Here is a 27,882-nt window from a genome sequence, read left to right as displayed (position 1 = left end):
CAAAGTTGTCTCTCCTAATCACTGTCTAATTTAAATTTCACCATCAGGGTAAACATTTTTCACTTTCCAAACAGCAGGCTAGATAGAACCCATTCTGGGAGTGAGGACTCATCTCCAGGATTTCTCTGGTTCTACCAAGTAGAGTCAATGACTCAAACTGTGTGTGGTCAGGGGAAACATTTCAATTTGTTTCTTTTCTGTTTTACCTAGACATTATCCCCATGGCCACAAATGCACCTACTTTATCATAACACAACTCTTTTAATCCTTTAGTGTTTAGAAATCAACACAACTCTTCTCAAATGTAAGGAGAAAAAAGAGAAAAACCAACATTTACAATAACCACAAACAAAAGGTTTTTAATAGTGAATTCCTCTTTTCAGTAAGCTTTCCAAGTATACACAGAGAAAAAAATGAAACCTGAATTTTGCAGGTTATTAACACGATAATAAGAATCCTGTCATTCTGCAGAAAGATATTACTATTCAGACATTCACCTCTCCTTTCTTTCATCAAATACTAGGATTCACATTGTGCTTTGCTATAGTACTACAGCTTCTATTCCTTAAATAACATGGCTTGAGCTTTTCATAGACTTTGAGATGAGAGAGAAGCATACTGGAGGCCTGTGGCTCCCAAGGATTTCAAGCTCATCAGCTAAATATTCATCAGAATGGGACATGTTACCCAATCTTTCTCCTTTCTTACGATCTTTGTTAGGAGAAATGATTCTTGTGCCCTTTACATTTTCATTAGAGTTCGAGTTTTTTTAAAAAATGAAGGCAGAAGTGCTGAGTACTTTCAGTGATGACTTGTAACAGCACACTGTATGGCTTTGAACTTTTTGATGGATTCTACAAGGCATCTGGCTTATTCTTTCCAGATTTTGCCACAAACTCATTTTTAACAGCACCCCTGAACTACCTGAAAGAGAAAGAGAGGGATTAAGACGATCAAAGTAGTTCAGAGAAGAGAAAGAAGCTGTCAAAGGGAAAGCGAACACCCACAGAGATTTCCAGGAAACCTTATAGTGAGAATGCAGGTAACGAGGTAAAGGAAACAGGACAGTTTGACAAGATGGGTTTCAAAGAGGAGAGGATGAATGGCAGAATGTACTCAAATCTGAAATCACCTCTCCTTGATGAGAATATCTGAACGAAATTTATTTCTCCCTGGACAGAGAGGGATTTGGAATCCTCACTGCCCAAATGACAAAATAGTCACCTGTCAAAGCACTTACCTGACAGTTTTTGTCTTCTCGTTTTAACACTCTATGAGCAGATTCTAGAAACTCTGTACTGACTTATATTCCAGTTATCTATTGCTCCTCAACAAACCACCCCCAATTCTTTGTACTTAAAAACAATGACTACATTTATTTTGCTCATGATCTGTAGCTTGGGCAGGGCAATTTTGTGAGCATGGCATGTCTCTGCCCCACTTACATTGGTCGATGCAAATTGAAGGCTATGGTTGAAATCAGTGTAAGACTTGCCCACTCACCCATCTGACAGTTGATGCTGGCTGTAAGCTGGGACCTCAGCCAGGCTACAGCCAAAACATCCACATGTGGCCTCTCCATGTGGCTTCTTGACTTCTCACAGTGTGGTAGCTGAGTTTGAAATGCAAATGTCCTGGCAGATGCCCCATCACCTTTTATGCCTTAGAGGTTACCCAGCTTCATACTTTCACCCAGATTCAAGGGAAGGAACATAGTTGTTACCTCTCAATGGAGGAACGTAATGTCACATCATGCAAAGAGCACGTGGAATGAGGTACATTGATGCGGCCATCTTTAGAAAATATAACCTACCCCAACTTGTTTTCTGGAAACTAGTAAATCTTGGTAAAGATACACTTCAGATTAGGCATTTCATTATATATAAATTGCCTATGGATTTATATTCAAGAATCCAAATCTGTTACATTTACATCTATGAGTATGACCATGTGGTTAGATGGTTCAACAAAGAGATATCCAGAACAAATATAGGCTCTGGACATTGCATTTATTTGGGAAGCAGGAAAAAGTGCCTGGGAGTGATAAAGACTAAATTATTCATCTTTTCTGAGTTAGTGCCTGAGAGAAGGTTAAGTACTTGGTGGAACGGTAGCAATATTCTTAGGACACACTATCATCATTTCCTAAATTGATGCTTTGGTAAATGTGAAGGTCAGAGTCATTAAATTGTACTCTACTCATTTGGAACAAAACTCCTATGAGTACAGCAAATGCTGTGCTAAAGTAACAGAGACACACAATCAAGCTTATTGTGAGAAAGAAAAATCAAAATCCTCCTTAACATGCAAAAAAAAAAAAAAAAAAAGAAGGAGATTTGGGTTTTAGCCCTGACTACCATATCCTAGCCATTGAAATCTTGGACTAATAGTTTGCCCTCTCTAGGATTTGATTTCTTTATTTAAGAATCAGGAAACTGATGGAGGGAAAAAAAATCTCAAGTTACTTATCAGTTTAACAGTTGCTCACTTCAACTGACATAGAATCCACTAATTAAATCTAGCACAGGTAGGTCTCTGCCTCACACAACCACTGACTTCTGCTCTCAATGCATGTTACAATGTCCTAGGATCCAGAAATTTCCTGGCTGGCCATTTGGCAGAGCAAGATGTCTTCAGAGAAAAGGAGATAATGCTGACCACAGAATGTGATTGCAATGATGACAAAGAAAGAGGAAAAAAATTGTCCTGGGTGTGAACTCCCACAGAGTGGCCAAACATAAGATGGGCCAGAGGGAGGATGCAGGAACTCAGCCACTTAGAAATAATAGTCAAGAGCTGGTTGTGTAATCAGATGCCCAGGTTCCAAGAGTATCACCATCACTACCCAACTATATGACTTTCGGCATCCTGACACTGTAAATCAGTGTCCTGATATGTAAAAAAAAAAGGAGGGGGGGAATGAGAGTAAAGACCATTGTGATGTTTTTAAGATCAAATAAGCCAACACATAAAGCACTTAGCACGGTTCCTGGCATATAGTAATCATTTCCCAAAAGTAATCCATGCATTTGCATAAGCTCAGCAACTTTGATTCATCAGAGGACAAGCCTATCTTGATGAAATAGGTTTGCAGATATTATCTGAATAAAGAATCAAAGCACCAAGAAACTTCTCAAAATGATTTTTGTCACTAGTATAAGAATGGTCAGGCATATCCATGGGACAGAATACCAAGCCCAGAAACTGACTCCAGTAAATAAAACTTAGTGTTTGGTAAATAATGAAATTTTTACCTGTTTGGTTTTGGGAAAATAGCATGTATTTGGATATGTATATATATGCAATTCATATATATAAATATTTGTGTAGCAAAGTCAGGAGGAAACTACAAGAAGAAGACAATTTCAAGTAAAACTATTTTTGGTTTTATACATAAACTTTTTTTTCTCCATCTTGACTGGAAAACTACTGAAATCCACCTTGGATATGGCGTCTCTTCATTTTGATACTTGATAATCCTGAAAGATTGATACAGCATTATGGATTGGTAAGTGGACTACAGTTATTCACAAGCAGAGACCCATAGCATAATTAGGTAAACTAGGAAATTGACCCTGATATAATATTATATTTTTTAGTTGTACTATATATATCTTCTTTATATTTTTATTCTAGTAACATATATATAACCTAGAAGTTCCCCTTTTAACTACATTCAAATATATAATTCAGTGATGTTAATTACATTCACAATGTTGTGCTACCATCACTACTATCCATTACCAAAACTTTTCATCAACCCAAATACAAGTGCTGTGCAATTTAAGCATTAAATTTTAAAGACTTATAAACATGTATTTTTTAGCTAAACCATTGAAACCCATTGTTACTTATTGATTGATTGATAGATACTGGGGATTGAATCTAGGACCTCATATATGGCAAGTAGGCACTCAAACCAGTGAGCTACACCTGCTCCCCGTTGTCATTTATTTTTAATTATATTTTCTTCTTTTTGAATAGGTGATATATTTACATGGTACAGCAGTTTGATATAATTGATGAATTCCAAAAAGAAATATTGGATTATGCTTATAATCTGATCTGTACCTGGGCATGACTGAGTTATGATTAGGGTGTGGGGACTCACAGATAAAAGACATGGTGAAGAACAAAGTTAAGGGCTTTTAATGTTGGAGTTTTGATTTTGGAGTTTGATGCTGAAGACTTAAACTGGAGCCCTGCGAAGTTGGCACGTAGAGGAAAGAGAAGTCAGCCCATGGAAGAAAGGAAACTTGAAACCAAAGAAAAGCAAGCTCCGGGACCGTAGGAACCCAGGAAGCCTGAACCCTCACAGATGTTGGCAGCCATCTTGCTCCAAATAGACTTTGGTGAGGGAAGTAACTTATGCTTTATGGCCTGATATCTGTAGGCTCCTACCCCAGATAAATACCCTTTGTAAAAACCAACTCATTTCTGGTGTTTTGCATCAGCACCCCTTTGGCTGATTACTAATACAGAATTTGGTACTGAGGAGTAGGGAAGTGCTTTTGCAATTACCGAAATGCTGGAACGGTTTTATAAATGGGTAAGGGGTATGTTTTTGGAGGAATTGTGAGATGCTTGATGGAAAAGGCCTAGAATGCTTTGAAGAAACTGTTGATAGCATTATGACTGCTAAAGAGCCTTTTCATGATGCCTTAGAAGTAAATGATGAAACTATTATTGGAAACTGGAAGAAAGGTGATCTGCGTTTTAAAGTTGCAGAGAACTTAGCAAGATTAACTCCTGGTGTTGTATGGAAGGCATAATTTGAAAATGGTGAGCCTGGGCATTTAGCTGAAGAAATTTCCAAAGTAAACTCAGAGAATGCGGCTTGGCTTCTATTTACAGCTTATAGCAAAATGTTAGATGAGAGAGATATGCTGAGGATGGAACTGCTGGGCACAAAGAAAACAGAAACTGATTCTGGAAATTCTAAGCCTCTGGAGATCAAGCTCTCAGATAAAAGTGAAACTTTCATCTGGGAGGACTTAACTAAACTTGGAATTTGTAAATCAGGATCGAAGACGCAGTTACGTCGGAAAGTCTTGTGGAACGTCTTACCATGTGATGGCTTGTACCACTGCTTCCTACATGCTAAATGAACAGACTTTTTGAAAGAGCTGTATGAACAAAACCACTGTCAGCCTGGAATAAAAGGAACATGGAAAGGAGAGACTGATGGAGAAAGAGCTTTAAGAGGAAAACCATGGTAGCTGAGATCTGGAATTAGAACATCACCTTGGGGCAAGAGAGGACCCCCACCCATGTGCACAGAGAGAGTGAGTTTGCCACAGCAGTTGAAGAGGGTGGATGTTCCTATCCGATATTCTGGGAAAGTTTTGCTGCCCCAGGATGCAGGGAGGGTAGAGCACACTCTTCAAGGATTAGGGTGGTTAAGGTGAGTACCCCCACAGGTCTGAGAAGGGTGGACCTGTCCCCCAAAGGTTAGGGAAGGCCAGGTGGTCAACTCATTGCTCCGAGAGGATTGAGCCTATATGCCAAAGGTTACGGGAATGTTGTTTTCACATCACTGTACTAGGGGGGTTAAGACTCTAACCCAAAGATTGAGGTGTGGCAATCACCCCAACACTCTTGAAGGGAGAGGTCTGGAGCTTGATCAACATCCAGACGCTTGATGAGGGTAGAACCAAGAAAATGGCCATTGGGCAAGCATGTAGAAAGGGTGGGTTCCTATAAGGCACCAAGGAGAAGAAACCATCATCTTAAGAATGACTCTCAGAATGAAATCGAATGGAGGATGTCCTGCAGGTTTACTGAATTGTGGAGGACCCGTGACTCGTGTCTCCCTCCCAATTTTTCCTTATTGTAATGAAAATGTTCATCCTATGTCTGTCCATTTGTATTGGAAGCAGATGAATTGTTTTGTAAGTTTCAGAGGTCTATAGTAGACAGGGCTTTACTCCAAGACAAACTGTATTTTTTAAGTTGATTATGATATGATTTAATACCTGCATTGTAACTGATTTAAGGCTTTTTTGAATATTGTAATGACTATTTGGAATTCAGAGGGTGGAGTGCAGCAGTTTGATATAATTGTTGAATTCCAAAAAGAAATATTGGATTATGCTTGTAATCTGATCTGTACCTGGGCAAGACTGAGTTATGATTAGGGTGTTGAGTCCCCAGCCCTTGGTGGGTGGAGACTCACAGATAAAAGACATAGTGAAGAACAGAGTGGAGGGCTTTCAATGTTGGAGTTTTGATTTTAGAGTTTGATGCTGAAGACTTAAACAGGAGCCCTGGGAAGTCAGCACGCAGAGGAAAGAGAAGCCAGCCCAAGGAAGGAAGGAACCTTAAAGCAAGAATAAAGCAAGCCCCAGGGGCATAGGAACCCAGGAAGCCTGAACCCTTGCAGATGTTGGCAGTCATCTTGCTCCAAATAGACTCTGGTGAGGGAAGTAACTTATGCTTTATGGCCTGGTATCTGTAAACTCCTACTCCAAATAAATGCCCTTTATAAAAACCAACACATTTCTGGTATTTTGCATCAGCACCCCTTTGGCTGACTAATATGCATGGTATGACTAAAATGGTTCTAATAAAAATTTTAATTCTCATTACTGTCACATATAATTCTTTGTAAACATGTTTATTGGCAGCTTTGAGTAGAAACTTTGTTCTCAACATGTGATGCTATTGATGGAAGGTTTTTTTTTTAACTATATTTTTAAATTTCTTTTTAAAGAAACTTAGATTACATAAATGATACACAAAAAATATAGGGGAGATATGATACTATTAATCCAAGCATTTTATTAAAATGCCTCCATGTTTCCATTAATGCCCTTTGTTTTGTCCAGGACAAATTGAGGTTGCCACATTGCATTTAATAATTATGTCTCTTTAACCTGTTCTCATCTGGGATACTTTTTCTGTCTTTCCTGTTTTCTCATGACTTTTACAGTGTTCGGGCCAGTATTTTGTAAACTATCCCTAAATTTTTTTCTAATAATTCCCAATTTTATTCGTTTGGGGCAAGAGATCTCATAAGGGAGATGGAGACCTTTTCAGTATTTCCTCTGCAGAGACATAGAATGATGGTAAGTCTAATTATAGCTCACTTAACCTTGATCACTTGGCTAAAGTGCAATCTTCCAGTTTTTCTCAATATAAAGCTTTCTTCCACCCTTTGGGGGGAATCTTGATGGGAGATACACTCAGTGCAAATATCTTGTTTCTCATCCTACTTCAGTAAAGTAATTTTAGCATTAAACAATTCTTATTACTGAGGTGTTTACAGAATGGTGACTTTATATTTCCATTTTCTGTTGTTCTTCCTCCTGTATTTACTCAATTCAATTATTTTTTTAACATCAGTATGAACTGATGCACATCTGTTTTACTCTGAGTTACTCCAGAATTGGCCAAATGGGATCTTCATCAAGTTGGATCTTGTGCCTTCTCAACATGACCCCATCAAAGCCAGGCAAGATAGGTATGAACATGTACACATACATACATTCATATCTATTTCTACATCCACATATTTATATGTATATTTATATGCTGATATTTTCAATCCCAATCCAATATCACAAGGTTCATTCTAGCCTTCCCCCATTACTTATTTGTAACTTATTTCTCTGACAGCCAGAAATCCAGCTCTCATCCACAATATTTTCACTATTTTCTCAGTCCTATTATATCTACATTTATGTAAAGTAGCTTCAGAAATGTGGGGGGAGAAAAAAAACAAATTTACTACCTATTATACAAGATCTTTGTACAATTGTTTGTCTTCAGACTTGTAGAACATAATCAAATACTATTTTCCAAAGTTACTTTTATGATTTTTTTCTTCTCTGCCTCTTTTAGTGTAGCTATATAAATCATTTATAACACAGGTTTATGTGTTAATGTCTATATTCAATTTTGGATTACACTCACATCCAGGCTCATTTTAATTATTTATCCAATTTTGGGGATGTGAAGGATTAACATACAAGACTCAAGATATTACAAAAGATATTATCAGAGAAGTGGAACTCCTGCTTATCCCTTCTACCCTCTATTTCCCCATTTTTCTACCCATTCCTACCCACCTTCTTTAGATAACCAATTAATTTCTAGCAATGTTTTATAATTTGAAAAATAAGTTTATATCTGACTTGTGGTATGTATGACAAACTATAATCATGACTTTGATTAAACTGTGCACCTAAGCATCTGTCCTTCCCCATCCTCTTTTTCCTTCCCCACTTATATTCACCAAGGAAGAATTGTGCAAAGACCTCTCTTTTTAAGGAAAGGAGGACAAACTATAACCCCAATATTCTTTTACTCATTCATTCATTCACTTTTTCCTACATTGATTCAATCATTCAAAATTATATAATCAAGGTTTGACACATATTCAAGAGTAAATAATGTTGAGCCACAACACGACTATGTAACTTGTGAAACAGAACAACCAACACTTGGAATTCCAGAAGGTATGGCTGTGTAGAGACTTACCGTTGAAATTAACATTGCGGATATACTTCAACAGCTTCTTGCCTCCAGCTTGCTCCATCTCTGGGCAGACGCCACGGTAGTCAGCACAGAGGTCCTTATTCATGTGATGAAGGGCGTGAGCCATAGCATAGACGGCATCAATCACGAACTGAACTTTACCTTCCTGCTCATAGTTGGAATCCTTTCCAATTCTCTCCTGTCCTGCACATGAAAACAACAGACACACATGCACACACACAGATTGGCATTCAATAGAATGTCTAAATTTGCATTTGCTCTGAAATATCCTTAAATAAATCAATACCCCTGCCTTAGGCAGTACAATAATGCAAACCATATATCCATGTTATTGGCTACTATGTTAAGTTGTTTTAATAGGTTTTGCTGTTTTATGTTGTAGTGTATTACACTAGACTTTTGGACACATCAGACAAACTTTACAAGCAACATACCAAAGGATCACAATGACAGTTTTTGTAATAGAACAACACACTATTCAAAGTACAGTGGACCTGTAGCACAAAAGGATCCCTGAGATTGGCAGTAATCTTCAAAGTGCAGTTACTCTAGAAGGCAATAGGGCAAAAGACAAATTACAAACCAAACTAAATTCCACACCTGAACTCATTATCTCCTCTTTTAAAACGATTCCACCTTCTGCATTACTTGGTTTAATTGTTGTTATTACTGACAACTCAGATGTCATAGTTTCATTTTTTGTTCTTCCCTTTCTCTCACTCCCAACTCTCACCTATACATGTCTAAGGAATGTTCAAGTTCTATCAATTGTACCTCTGAAACACTGAAAAGATTCAGCCGCTCTACCTATGTCCTACTTTATGCCTTCATCTTCTACCAGGATAGGAACAACGGCCTGCTCAATGTCTCCCTTCATCCATTCATTCCTTCCTGTTCATCTTTCTAAACTCCAGAGAAAATCACCCACCCCCATGCTCAGAACTCTACAGTGATTCTTCATTGGCTACGAAATAAAATCCCAGTTCCTTACCCTGACACCTGAGAGTGTTTATCATTTCATCCCATCTACCTAATAATAAGTGACCACTATTAAGTGCCCACACTGTATTGCAAACTTTGCATAGGTTATTTTTCTTTCATCCTCACATTGTCAGGTAAATATATTATATTTAAATATATATTATATATATAAAAATATATTATATATATATAGGGAAGCTGAGCCACATAGAGATTAAATCACCATCCCAAAGACATTTACAGGTAGAAAAATGATGACAGCTCACATTTGTCAACCCGCAAATCCACATTCTTCAAACGACATTGCCCTTTTCCCATTCTTTCCCCTACACTTTTGTTCCAGACAAGTATGACCATTTCCAGAACACAACATAAACTCTAATGTTAAGCTTTCTTTGCTTTACCAGAAATGTCCTTCTTCCTTTCACCCTCATGCCTGCACATAGCCCTTTAATCAAAATTAAGTATGTCCATAAAACTTATCAAACTTTTATTATGTTAACATTAGTACTTCTTTACTTTAATGTTCTACTCGCTGGTATCCTATTTCTCTTCTCCTTTTTTATCTTTGCATCCCCAGTGTTGGACACAGTATTTGATGTCTAGTAGATACTAAACAAGACATGCTGCTTTAAATTACACATTCACTAAATACAATAAAAACGGCAGTCGTCTTTAGACCTCTTGTCCCTTGACCAAAGAGTGATTATCAACAGACTGAATTTTACTCTCACAGCAATATTTCCTAAATTGTGTCCTATGGCTCATTATTTGTGTAGTAAAGAGGCATTTATAAGCCCTGTCTCCCCTTCCCCTGCAAAACACACAAGAGATACCAGGCAGCTACTGGATTTTTAAAAATTTGGATTTATTTTCCAGAGCATTTAATATTAAAACGTAACATATAATGTTTAAGAAGGAACTTGAGAATTTCCCAAATTTATTTGTATTTTTATTTTTCCCCTTCAAAGCATGTATTATTATCTTTGCCAGACACTTCCATGTTTCAACATGTATTTCATTAAAGTATCAACCAACCTAATGTTCATAGTGACTGGGTTGTCACTGGATCTAGGCCTTTTCAGTTAATGGAATAGAATTTTTTTAAATATAAAATATATCATGAATTCATACTGCTACTTCTTACACAAACTCAGAACTACAGTTTTGGTTTTTTTTAATCTAACCTTGACACTCTTAAAGCTCTATTTCCTTTCTCCCATGAGGAAAATTCTGGTTCTTAATAACATCATGAATTATATGATTATTCATTTGCTATATCCCACATATACAAGTAACACTCTTTAAAAACAATATGTTGGAGAGTGAGTGTATCTCAGTGTTTGAGCATGTACTTTCCAAGTATGAGATCAGGTTCAATCCCCAGTATCTCCTAAAAAATAAAAATAAAATAAAATAATAAAATAAAATCAATGTGTTGTAGTTCTTTTTGTCTGTAGAGTATACCCTGTCAAGAATTGTAACATTTTTATTAATAAACATTTAAAAGTCATTGAATGATTTCTCTGTCAGTATGACAATATTTCACTGCAGAGGTTCATTGGTTTCATTATGCTTTTGATTTTAGGAGTTGTTTTTTAATTAATACAACTAACAAGCCAGATTGAATGGACATATTATGAATTATGTACCCCATAATTAGATGATACACAATGCCAGGCATATACATGGGTTATTTACAAAAAATGACCATCTACTTAGTCATAAAATAATTCCTAATAAATGTTCAAGAGTTAGTAACATATAGACCAGGTTCTCTCATCACAATATAACTAAACCAAAAATTATTAACAGATAATTTTTAAAGCTTTTAAATTTGAACTAATCTTAGGCTTACAGAAAAGTTGCAAAAATAGAATAAGCTGTTTTCTTATATCCCTCATTCTATTTCTGCCAATGCTGACAATTTTACAGAACTGTATTAAAATGATCAAGAAGAACAAATTAACATTGGTACAGCATTATTAACTAAATCAGAAATCTCAGCAAATTTCACCTATTTTTCCACTAAAGTCCTTTGGATCCCCCATTGCTTTCAGTTGTCTCTTTAATCTGTAACAATTGCTCAGTCTTTCCTTGCCTTTCATGAGCTTGACACTTTTTGAAGAGTACTGATTCAGTTATTTTGTAAAATTGCTCTCAGTTTGGGCTTCTCTGATGTATTTCGGCCGTTAAGAATAAGGTTCTTTTTGACAAAATACCACTAGAAATGATGTTGTGCTCATCTCGGCGCATTGCATCAACATAGTCACAACACTGATAATATTTTAGTACTGATGACATGTACCCTGGCCACTTGGTTAGGTTGATGTATGCCAGGTTTCTCCACTAAAGTCACTGCTTTTTGTTTTATGGTTACTTAATATCTTGGGGATATTTGAGACTATGCAAATTGTTTTTCTTCAAATATTTGCCCAATAATTTCTACATCTATCAGTGGAAACTGTCTAGACTAGTTGCCCTCTATTTCTCTTTTTGCTTCTTTATTTATTAATGAAGGGAAGAGCTGTCCCTTCTCCCCATTTATAATCAGTTATTTATTTATAACAGTTTAGACTCATGCATATTAATTTTATTCCATACGTTAAAATCTAATACTACAACTGCATATGTTGTTGCTTAAATTGTTCTAGCTTTGGCCACTGGAAACTTCTTCAGGTTGAATCCTGTGGTTTGTTTACTAGTTTACATGTCCCCTTTTGCAGCATTTCCTTAATTTCTGGCACTGAAAGGTGTTTCATGCTTATCCTCATATCCCAGACAGGGAATCAACAACTTCTTCAAGGAACCCTGGTTCCTTTTACTAGGAATGCTATTTTAGAAACTAATATCTGGGTACTAGGTGTGATCATTGCTACTGGAATCTCATTGATTTGAGGGTCTCTCAAGGGACAGAGCTGTATTTCATATGTTTGTACCTATATGCATAATATATAGATACTTCAGTACCTATCGATCTGTGAGTTTGCATTTACATATGTATGTCCATATATGTATATATGTATGTACATGTGTGTAGACATGAGTACATACTGATACCTCTGATTTAAACCCAAAATACAGAGTTCATTCTAGATTCCGCTTTCCCTTATTTATAACTTCTTTCCACAAAAGTGAGAAACCCGATTCTCATTATCAATACTACATTATTTATTGTTCAAGTCTATTATACACATAAAGTAGTGTTGGAATAGTTAACCTATACTCCTATGAGAAACAAGCTTACTTATTAGATTGAAACATTTATGTACAGTTCTCATCTTTAGCCATACGGTATCTAGTCCAGGTACTCTTTCCACAGTTACTCAGGGTAGTTTTTTCCTTCCCCACCATTTCAGTGTGGTTATGGTATGCACTTATAATTGAACTAGGTTCATTTATTAGTGTTGGCATTCCAGTCTGGTTTCCCCCACGTTATGGTTGCAGTTTTTTGTGGGTTTTTTGAGTATGTGAAGAGTATGATATTTTACTATGTGTCGATGAGAGGTATTCTAAAAAGGTACACTCAGAAAGAAAGGTCACACTCTCCACCTTCTACCTTTCTGCTAATCCATTTTCATTGTCGCCTGCCCTGCCGCCATTTTTCTATCCCTTTTCCACCCAATCTCTTTAGTTTCTGGTTTATTCTTCCTATAATTCTTTTGCACAAATGAGCAGATATGTGTGTCATTTCTTATATCTCATCTTTTTGACACGAATGATCATACTATAGGTAACTCCTCTGTACTTTGTGCTTTTCACTTCACAGTATGTCCTAGAAGTCATTCTGTTGCCAGAGCTAATTTCCAGGTTCTTGGTCATGCCATGAGAAAGAATTTGGAAACACACCACAGCTATAAGAATGTTAGAAAAGAGTTTAATAAAGAGAGAGCATACACTCAAGGATGTGAGTGCAGGTGTGCTCAGGGAAGAGACACACCCACCCTATCTAGGGGTTTCTGGTTTTATTCGCTATCACAGAAGGTTAGAGTTTGTGCTCATTGGCGTATTTGAGACAGAGTGGGGCAAAGTCACTGGGTGGTTGCTGTCCAGTGATAACTGGTTTCTGGCTGCTATCCACAAGCTCTGCTGGGCACATTGACTGGTGGTGATTGGCCACTGCCCACAAGGTCTATGGAGTTTGCTGTGCGAGGTGTTTATGAAAGTAGGTGGGTAGGTGGGGTGGGGCTTTCCTGCTTTTCCCCTCTTTCTGCTGTGTTGCATTCTGATAATGCAGCTGCTGGGTGAATGCTGCAAGCTGCCTTCTGATAACTTGTTTGTGGGAGTCAGCAGGCTGGTACCTTAGTATCTCCCACCAGGTGGTAGTTGTGTAACTCACTGGTTTTTGTGCCCCTTCTCCTTAGGTCCCTCTTCTATCCTGCCTCAAGCCTGTATCAGTTCATAGATATCCTACTTATTAAGTTCAACTGTATGGATATATCATAGTTCATTCAACCACTATTCATTGGCTTTATTTTGCTTCTGATTTTAGGTGTTACTTTTTTAAAATGTAACTTTTCATCATATTATGAAAAATATTTGCATGGTCTACAAAACAAGGTGTATTTTGAGAAGTCTTGTTTTTATTTCTGTCTACCCTCCCCCATGTTACTCCATCCCCAGTCTTACTGGTAACCATTAAAAATGAATGGTTTATCCTTCCTTTAAAAAAAATAAGTAAATATGTAGATATATTCATATCTCCTTTCTTAGATAGATGGTATCACAGAATAAGTAATTTGTTTCACCTTGCATTTTTAACCTAAAATTATATCCTGGGAATCTCTCCATAGTAGCATAAACATGGATATGGATATAGATATGTAGATATCCCTTATTTATTTTTGCAATTGTACCATACTCTACCACTGTGTGGTTGCACTATTTATATTCAGCTGGTCTCTTATCGTGTATGGTTGAAAGTTTGAGTTTTTTAAAACTCCTGTTTTTTTCGATGCTAAAATCCATTAGTACAATGAAAGTTTTGCCTGTGTGTGTGCACATGTGTTTGCGTGCACGTGAAATTAAATTTTTGCCTAACTATTTTGGGGGATAGATTCTGAGAAGTGGTAAACTCATATGTATTTTTTTTATTTGACACTTTCTTTTATTAAAGTTAATAGATCACAGAGAACGTTACATTAAAAAACATGAGGTTCCCATATAACCCACTCCCCACCCCCCCAACCCCATCATTTTTGTAAACTGTATTTTTTAAAGATATATACATCTCAAAAAATGTTACATTAAAAAACATAAGACTTTCCTGTGTGCCCCCCACCTCCCCACCTCTCTCCTCCCACACCCACAACCTCCCCCATCATAGTGGCACACTCATCGCACTCGGTGAACACATTCTGGAGCACTGCTGCACCACATGGAGAGTAGCTTACCCTGTAGTTCACACTCTTATTCAGTACATTCAGTGGGTTATGGCAGGATATATAAAGTTCAACATCTGTATTTTTGCTATATATTAGAAAATTCCCCCCCTAAAGGAGTTGTACCATTTTGCTCTTCTACTAGCAATGGATGAGAGTGTTTCCCCAAAACCTTGCCAAACTTTGATTTTTGTCCATCTCATAAGCTAGAAATGTTACCCCAGTGCAGTTTTAAATTTAATTTTTCTTGTGGGTGAGGTTGAACACCTTTTGATATAGTTAAGAGTTACCAGCCGCGCCACGGTGGGCGGCGGGCGGGGAAGCCGAGCCGGGCCGAGCCCAGCTGAGCCGCGGAGGGCGAGGGGGCCGAGTCCAGCCGAGCTAAGGCGAGCCCAGCCGCGCCGCAGAGGGCGGCGATCGGGAGAGCCGAGTCGCGCTGCGCCGCGGAGGGTGGCGGGCAGGGAAGCCGAGCCCAGCCGGGCCCAGCCGAGCCCAGCCGAGCCGCGGCGGGCGAGGGAGCCGAGCCCAGACGAGCTTGGCCGAGCCCAACCGCGGCGCGCCGGGAGGGAGAGCCGAGCCGCGCTGCACCGCGGCGGGCGGCGGGCGGGAAAGCCGAGCCCAGCCCAGCCGCAACGGGCGGGGGACCCGAGCCCAGCCGAGCCTAGCCAAGCCCAGGCAAGCCCAGCCGCGCTGCGGAGGGCAGGGGACCGGAGCCCAGCTGAGCCCAGCCGAGCCCAGCCGAGCCTGGCGGCGGGGTTTCTGTTCTTTGTTTTTTGTTTTTTTTTGTTTTTTTTTTTTGTTTTTTTTTATTTTTTATTTTATTTTATTTTTGTTGTTGTTGTTTTTTTTTTTAATCCTCTCTTTCCTGTCCCCAATATTCTTCTTATACTATTTTATCTTAACAATACAATAGGTCCTACAGGAAATACCTCACATTTGTTGGGTTTCCTCACCCTCCACTGCCTCATTTTTCTGTGAATAGATTTAGCCTATCTACACTATCCCCTTTCCCCTACAACTTGATATCCTCCACCATCTGCTATCTCTCCTATATTCCATCTCCCTTTCTTTGATCCGCAAAGTATCTAACTCTTAATTTCTAATACCTTTGCTTAGTTTTCCATCTGGTATTCGTCCCTGAAACTATTACCTTTCTTTTCTCTTTCCCTCTCTCACGGAAACAACAGCCTCTTAGTACGTACCACATTCCTCCCATATTCAGTCGTCTACCTCATTATAGGTACTTTCCTACTACTATAACTCTACACAATTTACATGATCTAACCTCCATCCTCCCAGAACTCATATTGTTGCTTTGTTAACATATATCACCAATACTACTTCACACTTTTTCCTCCCTTACACAATTGCCTTTCCCCAGCACTAATACTTTCCTTTAAAGTGAGCTTAACTAGCAATAAGAAATTGGAATAAGAAGAACAAAGTGACAAAGAGAAGATATAACACTTACGCAAAAACAACAGCTAATTAATCTCCAAGACTAGACAAAGAAGCTAAGGAACTGATTAAACCCGTCAAGAAAAAATGTTGACAAGACAGCAACAAAAATCTACAAACCAAACCAGTAATCAGGAAAACATGGCTGAATCCAATCAGGAAGGGGGGCAGGACTTCGCACAAGCAATGAAAGATCTCAGATCATTTATCACCGACAAATTTGATGAAGTAATGAAAGAGGTTAACAGCATGAAGACAACACTTGGAGGGGAAATTGCAGACATGCGCAAAAAAATAACAGATATGATGGAAATGAACACCACAATTCAAGAAATCAAAAATACACTTGCAGCAAATATCAGCAGACTAGAAGAGGCAGAGCAGAGAATTAGTGATGTGGAAGACAGTGCATTGGAAATCAAACAGATAGTAGAAGTGGTCAATAAAAAGGTAGAAAAAATCCAGATAGGACTTAGGGACCTGAATGATAATGCAAAACACTCAAACATACGTATTATAGGCATTCCAGAAGGAGAAGAGAAGGGAAAGGGGTCAGAAGGAGTGTTGCAGGAAATAATGAATGAAAACTTCCCAAATCTACTGAAAGAGACAGATGTACATATCCAAGAAGCACAGCGCACTCCACTGGTCATAAACCCCAACAGGCCCACCCCAAGACATATACTTGTCAAATTATCCAATGCTCAAGACAAAGAAAAAATTCTAAAAGCAGCAAGAGAAAAGAAAACCATCACATACAAGGGAAACTCCATAAGATTAAGTGCTGATTTCTCATCTGAAACGATGGAGGCAAGAAGGCAGTGGTATGATATAGTCAAGGTACTAAAGGAAAAAAATTTCCAACCAAGAATACTCTATCCAGCTAAACTAGCATTAAAAAATGATGGAGAGTTCAAAATATTCACAGATAAACAGAAACTGAAAGAGTATATCAACAAGAAACCTCCCCTTCAAGAAATTCTTAAGGTGAGAGGTGGAGGCGTCTTTGGGACATGGAGCTGCCCTGGATGGTGCTTCAGAGGCAATCACCAGACATTGTAAATCCTCACAGGGCCCACTGGATGGAATGGAGGAGAGTATGGGCCATGATGTGGACCATTGACTATGAGGTGCAGAGGTGACCAAAGATGTACTTACCAAATCCAATGGATGTGTCATGATGATGGGAACGAGTGTTGCTGGGGGGGGGGAGAGGTGGGGTGGGGGGGTGGGGTTGAATGGGACCTCACATATATATTTTTAATGTAATATTATTACAAAATCAATAAAAAAAAATAGAGAAAAAAAAAGAAATTCTTAAGGGAGTTCTGCAGGAAGAAAGGAAAAAACAGGACAGTCAGAGATGGAGGAGAGTGTAAAAGCAACAAGAAAGACAAAAATAGAAGGGGAAAATAAAATAATACAAACAAAATATAAGAAACACAAATCCAACCAAAATATGGCTACCATAAATAACTCTCTAAACGTAATAACACTGAATGTCAACGGACTAAACTCACCTATCAAAAGATTCAGACTGGGACACTGGATAAGGAAATACGACAAATCTATATGCTGTCTACAAGAGACACATCTTAGACCCAGAGACTCATGGAGGTTGAAAGTGAATGGCTGGAAAACAATCATACAAGCAAACAACAACCAAAAAAAGGCAGGAGTAGCTATATTAATATCAGACAAAATAGACTTTAAATGCGAAACAATTGTGAGAGACAAAGAAGGATACTATATTTTAGTGAAAGGGACAATCTGTCAAGAAGATTGAACAATCATAAATATTTATGCTCCTAACAAGGGCGCCTCTAAATATGTGAGGCAAACGCTGGAAAAACTAAGTGAAAGAATAGATGCATCTACAATTATAGTGGGGGATTTTAATACACCACTATCAACTCTGGACAGAACATCTCAAAAGAGAATCACTAAAGAAACAAAACATTTGAACAGTATATTAGAAGAGCTGGATCTAATAGACATATATAGATCATTACACCCAAACACAGCAGGATATACATTTTTCTCAAGCGCACATGGAACATTCTCCAAGATTGGCCATATGCTAGGCCACAAAGAAAGGCTTAATGAATTCAGAAAGATCGAAATCATACAAAGCAATATCTCTGACCACAGTGGAGTGAAGCTGGAAATTTGCAAGGGACAGAGACCCAGACTCCACACGACAATTTGGAAATTAAACAGCACACTCTTAGAAAAACAGTGGGTCAAAGAGGAAATCTCAAAAGAAATCAATGACTACCTTGAAACAAATGATAATGATAACACAACATACCAAAAATTATGGGATGCAGCAAAAGCGGTACTGAGAGGGAAATTTATAGCCATAAATTCATATATCAAAAAAGAAGAAAGAGCAAAAATTGGAGAACTAACTGCACTTTTGACGGAATTAGAAAAACAACAACAAAGTAACCCAACAGGAAGAAGAAGGAAGGAAATAACAAAGATAAGAGCAGAACTAAATGAAATAGAAAATAAGAAAGCACTTGAAAAAATAAACAAGACCAAGAGCTGGTTTTTTGAGAAGATCAACAAAATTGACAAACCTTTAGCGAGACTAACAAAGAAAAAAAGAGAAAAGATGCAAATACACAAAATAAGAAATGAGAAAGGTGATATCACCACTGACCCCACAGAAATAAAGACTATCATAAGAGGATACTTTGAAAAACTATATTCCAACAAAAATGACAATTTAGAGGAAATGGACAAATTCCTAGAAACACATAAGCAGCCCATACTGACGAAAGAAGAAATTGATGATCTTAACAAACCAATCACAAGCAAAGAGATAGAATCAGTCATTAAAAATCTCCCAACTAAGAAGAGCCCAGGGCCAGATGGCTTCCCAGGTGAATTCTACAAAACATTCCGGAAAGAACTAACACCAATCCTGTTGAAACTATTCCAAAAAATCGAAACAGAAGGAACACTGCCTAATTCCTTCTATGATGCCAACATTACCCTAGTACCAAAGCCAAACAAAGACACCACAAGAAAGGAAAATTACAGACCAATTTCTCTAATGAACCTAGACGCAAAAATACTTAACAAAATACTTGCTAATCGTATTCAACAACACATTAAACAAATTATACACCATGACCAAGTGGGATTTATTCCAGGTATGCAAGGATGGTTCAACATAAGAAAATCAATCAATGTAATACACCATATAAACAGATTGAGAGAAAAAAACCACATGATTATATCTATAGATGCAGAAAAGGCATTTGACAAAAATACAGCACCCCTTCCTGATAAAAACACTCCAAAAGATCGGAATACAAGGAAACTTTTTGAACATGATAAAGAGTATATATGAAAAACCGAAAGCCAACATTGTTTATAATGGTGAAATCCTGAAATCCTTCCCTCTAAACTCAGGAACAAGACAAGGATGCCCATTGTCTCCGCTCCTATTTAACATTGTCTTGGAAGTACTTGCTCGAGCACTGAGACAAGAACCAGATATAAAAGGCATTCAAATTGGAAGGGAAGAAGTCAAAATTTCATTATTTGCAGATGACATGATCCTATATATAGAAAACCCTGAGAGATCTACAACAAAGCTCCTAGAACTCATAAATGAGTTTAGTAAAGTCGCAGGTTATAAGATCAATGCGCAAAAATCAGTAGCGTTTCTATACACCAATAATGAGCAAGATCAGGAGGAAATCAAGAAACAAATACCATTCACAATAGTAAATAAAAAAATCAAATACTTAGGAATAAATTTAACTAAAGAGGTAAAAAACTTATACATCGAGAACTATACAAGATTGTTCAAGGAAATCAAAGAAGACCTAAATAAATGGAAGAATATTCCCTGTTCATGGATAGGAAGACTGAATATTATTAAGATGTCTATCCTACCAAAACTGATCTACACATTCAATGCAATCCCAATAAAAATCAACACAGCCTTCTTTAAGGAACTAGAAAAACTAACTATGAAATTTATTTGGAATAGAAAGAGGCCCCGAATAGCCAAAGACATATTGAAAAAGAAAAACGAAATAGGAGGAATCACACTTCCTGACTTCAAAACATACTACAAAGCTACAGTAGTGAAAACAGCATGGTACTGGCATAAGGAGAGACACACAGACCAATGGAATCGAATTGAAAGTTCAGATATAGAACCTCATGTATATAGCCATATAATATTCGATAAAGCCACCAAACCCTCTCAACTGGGAGAGAATGGCCTATTCAACAAATGGTGCCTGGAGAACTGGATAGCCATATGTAGAGGAATGAAAGAGGATTACCATCTCACACCTTATACAAAGATCAACTCAAGATGGATCAAAGACCTAAATATAAGAGCCAAGACCATAAAGACCTTAGAAAGCAGTGTAGGGAAACATCTACAGGACCTTGTAATAGGAAATGGCTTCATGAATATCACACCAAAAGCACGAGCAGCAAAAGAACAAATAGATAAATGGGACTACCTCAAAATTAAAGCCTTCTGCACCTCAAAGGAGTTTGTCAAGAAAGTAAAAAGGGAACCCACACAATGGAAGAAAGTATTTGGCAACCATATATCTGATAAGAGACTTATAACTTGCATATATAAAGAACTCATATATCTTGAAAACAAAAAGATAAACAACCCATTTAAAAAATGGGAAAAAGACTTAAACAGACACTTCTCCAAAGAAGAAATACAAATGGCTAGAAAGCACATGAAAAAATGCTCCAAATCTCTAGCAATCAGGGAAATGCAAATCAAAACTACAATGAGATACCATCTTACTCCCATAAGATTGGCAGCCATGAAAAAAACAGTAGAATACAAATGCTGGAGAGGATGTGAAGAAAGGGGAACACTCATCCATTGCTGGTGGGAATGCAGAAGGATCCAACCATTCTGGAGGACAGTTTGGCGGTTTCTCAAAAAATTATCCATAGATTTGCCATATGACCCAGCAATACCACTGCTGGGTATATACCCATCAGATCTGAAAACAAGGACACAAACCGATATATGTACACCAATGTTCATAGCAGCATTGTTCACTATTGCCAAAAGTTGGAATCAATCCAAATGTCCATCAACAGATGAGTGGATCAATAAAATGTGGTATATACACACAATGGAATACTAGTCAGCTGTAAGAACCAATACACTACAATCGCATGTGATAACATGGATGAACCTTGAGAATCTTATGTTGAGTGAAGCAACTCAGGCATTGAAGGACAAATACTATACGACCTCAATGATATGAAATAAGTTAACTGCCTCAGAGAGCTAGAGTCTGGAAAAGTGGCTTACAGGAAATCGGGGGGTGGAGGAAGGATGTGAGTTAATGTCTGCAGGGGTGGAATCTGTGATGAGCTGGCGGTAAGTATGAGCACAAAGAAGGGACAAAATGGGGGCAAGGGGTTACCTTCGGGTGGGGTTTTCTGGGTTTGAGGGGGGCTGGGGATGGGAAGAGGGGTAATATTGTCCAAGAAATAGGTGGGAGGGAGGGGCAACATACGAATATGGGAGAGTGTCAGAAGTTCGTTGAGAACTAAATGTTGAGTAAAACGTATCAAAGTATAAGTAGGAGGGTTACCTGGTTAGGACGCTCAGGGGGTATGGTCTGATGCGTGATGGACTCTGGAGGGAATAGCTGAAGGCTCATTTTGCCAAGGTGGGTTCTACCATTGGGCGGGGTGGACCCATATCCTGGGGAAGACTAATGCCGTTGAATAGAGAGAACTGTATCTCTCGTGAGAAAGGACGGCTCCCAGGGTATTAGATTGGCAGGCGTTGTGGGCCCTAAGGGGAGGGGAAAATGGATGTGGAATGGATGGAACAAAGGTAAATAAGGGGGAAAAAGAGGAGTTATGTGAGTGTACACGAGGATGAATATAAAACAGCTAATATTACACCAAAAACATATAGGGGACGACAGACTAATAATGAAAACCATAAGACAAAACATAGGATAACTAAAAAATTTAGAAAACTGTACAGCCTAAAATATGGACCACATAGTAAGCACAAATGTCACCTTGTTTGAAAACTATAGTGTTGGAATCTGTACATCAGTTTCAGGAAATATGATATGAATAAGTTAAAAGATTATTGCTGTGCAAGGGAAAAGGTTTTATGGTGGATCTGGGGAAATACTGTATATTGTATATATGAATTTCGGTGATCTAAGACTCTTCTGAAGCTGACATTATGTTGGGATTCACTTTACGGGAAGTTTTGGATCACAGAGTGGTTCAACAATGGCAGCGGAGGAATACTGATATGGGATGTTATTGACAGGATATATATGGTTGACAGGGAGTTATACAGGGCATATGCCCAGGGTATATGGTAATGTCTATATATACTCATAGTGGAAACAAAAACAACAGCTGGGGGGGTACTGGGCTCCTGGCCGGGGGGTCACTGTTGTGGGCCCTGGGAGAGCAGCGACAATCCTCCAGGTGCAACGGCAAGAACCAGGAAGGAAGGAGGGCCCAACAGTGGGCTCATGATACTAATGGTTACACTTTTGAGCCTATACACCTGCAATAAGAACAAGGCCTAGAGTAGCATTGTGCCTGGGGGTTTCCTCCTGACAGCCTGCATGTTACTCAAATGTGGCCACTCTCACAGCCAAACTCAGCGTGTAGATGCGATGCTTTCTCCCCAGCGTGGGACATGACACCCGGGGATGAGCCTCCCTGGCACCGAGGGATCACTACCACATACCAGCTGAAGAAGCAACTAGAAAATGACCTTGAATTAAAGATTCAATGCGGAACAGCAGAATATACCTGTCTACATATAATGACATGACTTCGGGAAGCTGTTTGACCTAATGTAAGGGGAAATGGAAAGGAGAAATGAGATTATAAGGCTGTGAGTCTCTAAAAAAGAGTCTGGAGGTTGTCAGAAGGAATACCCCTATGTACAACTGAACAGAGTCTAAGAGACAGATAAGGTAGATACAACCCCAGGTATTGGTTCTTTTGAGGGATAAAGAGACCCACGGGTTCTATGGTCACGGCAGAAGGGGTTTACTGCCATGACAGATAGCCCTTCTTTGGAGCTGGTGTTTCTGCGTGATGGAATTGGACTCAGAGGGGATCTCTTTTCACAAGACTTGCATGCTACTTTATTGGAATTGTAGTCGGTGCTGGGTTTAAAATATATGTAGGGGATTTGAATCTCTGGACTGATAATATGACACCCAGGCCCAGAGCCTCAACAGACTTCAGCTCCTACACTTTGACTTATTGGACTTACTCCACTCAGCTAACATGGAGTTGAAGAAGGTCAACCACCACAACATGGAGCCTAGAGTGTCTACAACTGGAAGCGGGAGGAGTGCATCCAGTACCCATATGGAATCTAAGCCCTCACTTGACATAGATGTGCAATGGACACAACCAATCCAATGTCCACAGAGAAAATGTGGAATGGGTGTGGGAACGGTAGCCATGGTGGCTGCTGGGTGTGGGGAACGGGAGGAAGAGATGAGATGTGGAGGCATTTTCGGGACGTGGAGTTGTCCTGGATAGTGCTTCACGGACAATTACGGGACATTATAGATCCCCCCAGGGCCCACTGGATGGAACGTGAGAGAGTCTGGGCTATGATGTGGACCATTGACTATGGGGTGCAGTGATGCTCAGAGATGAACTTACCAGGTGCAATGGATGTGTCATGATGATGGGAGAGAGTGTTGCTGTGGGGGGAGTGGGGGGCGGGGGCGGTGGGGTTGAATGGGACCTCATATTTTTCATAATGTAATTTTAAAAAATAAATAAATAAATAATTTAAAAAAAAAAAAAAAGAGTTACCTCCACTGCTCTTTCTGCAAATTGTTCATATCTATCCAGTTTTACCGAAGACTGTTGGTTTTTCTGTCTCTATTTTAAATGTTCTTTTTTTATTAATTAGATATATTAACTTTTTGGAATTAAGTTAAAAATATTTTTTCCAAGTTTCTTTTTAGGAAAATTTTCTCATGACATTTTTTCCAAAGAAAATTTTACTTAGATTGAAAAATACTATAATAAAATTTATCAATTTATTTTCCCTTTATTACTTCTGGATTTTAAACCACAGTTAAATTGTTTTTCCCTGTTTTCAGGCTAGAGAGGAATCCACCAATGTTTTCTCTTAGTACTCATATAATTTCTGTGTTTAAAGCTAAATATGTGATCTTCTTGTAATGTACTCTGGCACACAGTATGCATGTATACAGTGTGAGGAGTGAATCTGACTTTACTTTTCCCAGTTACGTATCCACTTACCATAACATATTACCAATTTACATGGGCTTTGTTCTATACTATATTGCCATATGTAATTGGGTCCATTTCTGGATTTTTAAATTCTATTTTATTGTTTGGTTTGTCTATTAATGCATCAATGCCACAGTTCTAATTATAAAGCTTTCATGATATATTTTATTTTATTTTTTAAGATTTATTTTTTATTTATTTCTCTCCCCTTCCTCGCTCCCTCCCCCCCACCCCAAGTTGTCTGCTCTCTATGTCCACTTGTATTCTTGTCAGCAGTACCCAGAATCTGTGTCTTGTTTCATTGCGTCATCTTGTTGTGTCAGCTCTCAGTGTGTGCAGCGCCATTCCTGGGCAGGCTGCACTTTTTTTGTGCTGGCGGCTTTCCTTACGGGGTGCACTCCTTACGCATAGGGCTCCCCTATGGGGGGGACACCCTGCGTGGCAAGGCACCATCAGCACTGTGCGTGGGCCAGCTCATCACACGGGTTAGGAGGCCCGGAGTTTGAACCTTGGACCTCCCATGTGGTAGGCAGATGCCCTATCTGTTGGGCCAAATCTACTTCTCTCATGATATATTTTAAATACTGGTAGTGCTAACCTCTCAGTTGCCAGTAATTGTTATTTTATTTCAGATTTTTCCCTGTTGTTTTTCTATGTGTACTCAAGTGAACTTTATTAACTGACTTGTCTAATGCCAGGGGAAAAACTTGGTATATTTATTGAGTTTATATTACATTAATAAATAAACATAGATAGGACAGAAATTTTTATAATGCTGTCTTCTACTCAGTGTCTTTCTGTTTCCTCAGATCTTCTTTTGCTTCTTTCAACAGTGTTTTGATGTTTATCTTATAGGTTTTAAACATTTCTTGGCCTGACATTACATTTATTTTGCTATTGTAAATACCTTCCATTCACTTTTCTCACTTATTTTTGAGTGTGTATATAAAGGCTATATTTTGTTTTGTTATATTTCTTTCTTTATTTTTCCAACTTCATATGATGAACATTTTAAGCAGAGCAATCCTGAAAGAATTTTATAGTGAACCTACCAACTATATTGTGACATTAACATTTTACTATATTTACTTCATAAAGCTATTCATTTTAATGTTAATTTTATATACTGCTACTTTATGAATTTCTTTTTTTATAGTACTTAGTAAAGGCAATCTTGAAGGCCTTATGGCCATTATAAAACATATACTTTAAAATGGGTTCAAACTAATAATTCAGGAAAGCATTTCCTGAACTGCATTCATTTCAGAAAAAATTCTTTGAAAAATAATTTCATTATTTATGAAACAGTGTAGACTTTATCCTTCAGTTGGAGACTAACCTGGTATATTAGCATATTGAACATTCTGAGATAACTCAAGGGTTAAATCTGCCCTCGAGGCCTCCAGGACTTGAAATATATTGTTCTACGTCAAGAAAACCAGAACGTTTTATAAAAACTAAAAAATGAGTCTAACATTATTTTCCCTACCATGGTAGACATTATTGTTTGCCTTTATGAGAATCTCTGGCTGCTGTCTACCCCCACAGTCCTCTTTCCATAACTCAATTCTATTCTATTCTGATATAGGATGGTCATGAGCTGGGAGATGGGAGTTGCTGGACCTCTTCTTAGCCTCCCTGGGCCACTCATGACTTGTGGAAGCTGATCCATTTTCCTCTACAAAAACTAATTTAGGAACAGGCATTATGGACATAATTCTTGTCAACGAGACATAAGGGAAAGTTTGCTGGGGACCTACTGAGAAAGTTTATTTGCCCTTTAAAAGAGATCCTCTCACACAGTCATCCCCAGCCTGATCAATACGGCACAGTGAGAGAATTGAGGGCTCCATTCCCCCACAGCTAGTTTGAACAATCAGCAAGAATTGGCAGAAACACCTTCCTTAAAATTCCAGAAAACAGTTAAAGGACTGCAGCACTAGGGTGAATGCCAAATCAAGAAAAAGGTGACTTAAAAGCCACAGGATCTTGCAGGACCCTGGTTTGTCCCTGCCCACCCCTCACAGGTTTGACACAGAGCTGACAAATGCTCCCAGTGTGGACCACTGATCGTGTTTCTGGAGGGGCAAAAGTAACCCTTGGGTACACACTGGGAGCAAGTTTTTCTAGCCCAGTACATATGATGGTGGCCCAAGGGACTCATACCATCCCAGTACTTGTCCTGTGTAAGGAGGCAGCTCACAGAGCACCCCTACAGAACACTGTGGGACAGCAGTCAAGTCAGAAAGTCTGGGGGAAGGGACTGCTGGCTGCAGGATATAGAGTACAGTGCAAGGACACCATTCACTAGGGAAGAGGGATACCTGTAACTGTTATTGGAGGAATTCCTAGGGCTACAGGTACATTCCTAAGACAAGGTTCATGAGCAGAAAGGATCAGAGCAACCACCATTCTTTGACTTGGAGCTATACTCTAAACTTCTGCATGGAGAAGAGCTAAAGGAAAGCAGTTGCACAGGTCAGTGTACAAAGACTGAAAAAGGGGTTTCACTTTTTTTTAATTAGCTCCTGACATTTAAGGAAACTCTGTCATAAAACTAGCTGGTCACAATCTTAAGGAATAGATGCCTCGGATTCTAAATTTCAGTGTTAACACTATGAAATATAATAGTGATCAGCTTTCAGCAAACCATAAAACATACAAAGAAATGGTAATCAATGGCCCAGGCGAAAGAGAAAATTAATGCCTTTCAAAACTATCAGTAAGGAGGAATGGACCTGGACCATACTAGACAAAGACATTTAAAAAAAAAAAAGGATCCCAAATCCCCTCAAAGAGCTAAGGAAAATATGGACAAAGGCTAAAGGAAATCAGCAATATAATAGGTGAATACCAAGAGAAATCAATGGAGAGAGAAAAGTTATTGAAATGAATGGAGCAGAACAGAAGACCACAGTAACAAAACTTAAAAATTCTTGACAGGAATTAAAAAGAAGATTAGAGCTGATAGAAAAAGGAATCTGAGGACTTGAAGATAAGACCATTGCAATTATCCAGTTTGAAGAACAGAAAGAAGAAAGAATGAGAAGTGTAAGGAACCTGAGGAACTTCTAGGGTACTATCAAGTATACCGATATATGCATTGTGGAAACACCAAAAGGAAAGAGAGAGAAAAGACAGAAAGAATATTCAAAGAAATAACAGCTGAAAATTTCCAAATTTAATAAGACATAAATATACACATGCAAGATGTTCAATGAACTTCAAACAGACACAGCAAGATGACACAACAAAAAGAAAACAGAGATTCCCA

The 27,882-nt window shown here is 38.4% G+C and overlaps 1 protein-coding gene across 3 annotated transcripts in view; it reads right to left on the bottom strand.

Annotated features, from left to right (window-relative positions):
* The window catches only part of GRM7 (glutamate metabotropic receptor 7), a 1,023,847-nt gene that overhangs the window by 300,439 nt on the left and 695,526 nt on the right, over nt 1-27,882 (bottom strand). For all 3 annotated transcript variants that reach the window (XR_011647555.1, XM_058288955.2, XM_058288956.1), the window contains exon 6: nt 8,482-8,682. Coding sequence is in view for 2 of the 3 variants with exons in the window: in XM_058288955.2 (XP_058144938.1) it covers nt 8,482-8,682 (201 nt within the window). In the remaining variant the exon portion in view is untranslated. The remainder of the gene's footprint in view (nt 1-8,481; nt 8,683-27,882) is intronic.

The sequence above is a fragment of the Dasypus novemcinctus genome, chromosome 26, assembly GCF_030445035.2.
Source record: "Dasypus novemcinctus isolate mDasNov1 chromosome 26, mDasNov1.1.hap2, whole genome shotgun sequence".
Classification (NCBI taxonomy): domain Eukaryota; kingdom Metazoa; phylum Chordata; class Mammalia; order Cingulata; family Dasypodidae; genus Dasypus; species Dasypus novemcinctus.
The sequence above is the reverse complement of the archived record's forward strand: the minus strand, read 5'-3'. Positions and strand labels throughout refer to the sequence as shown.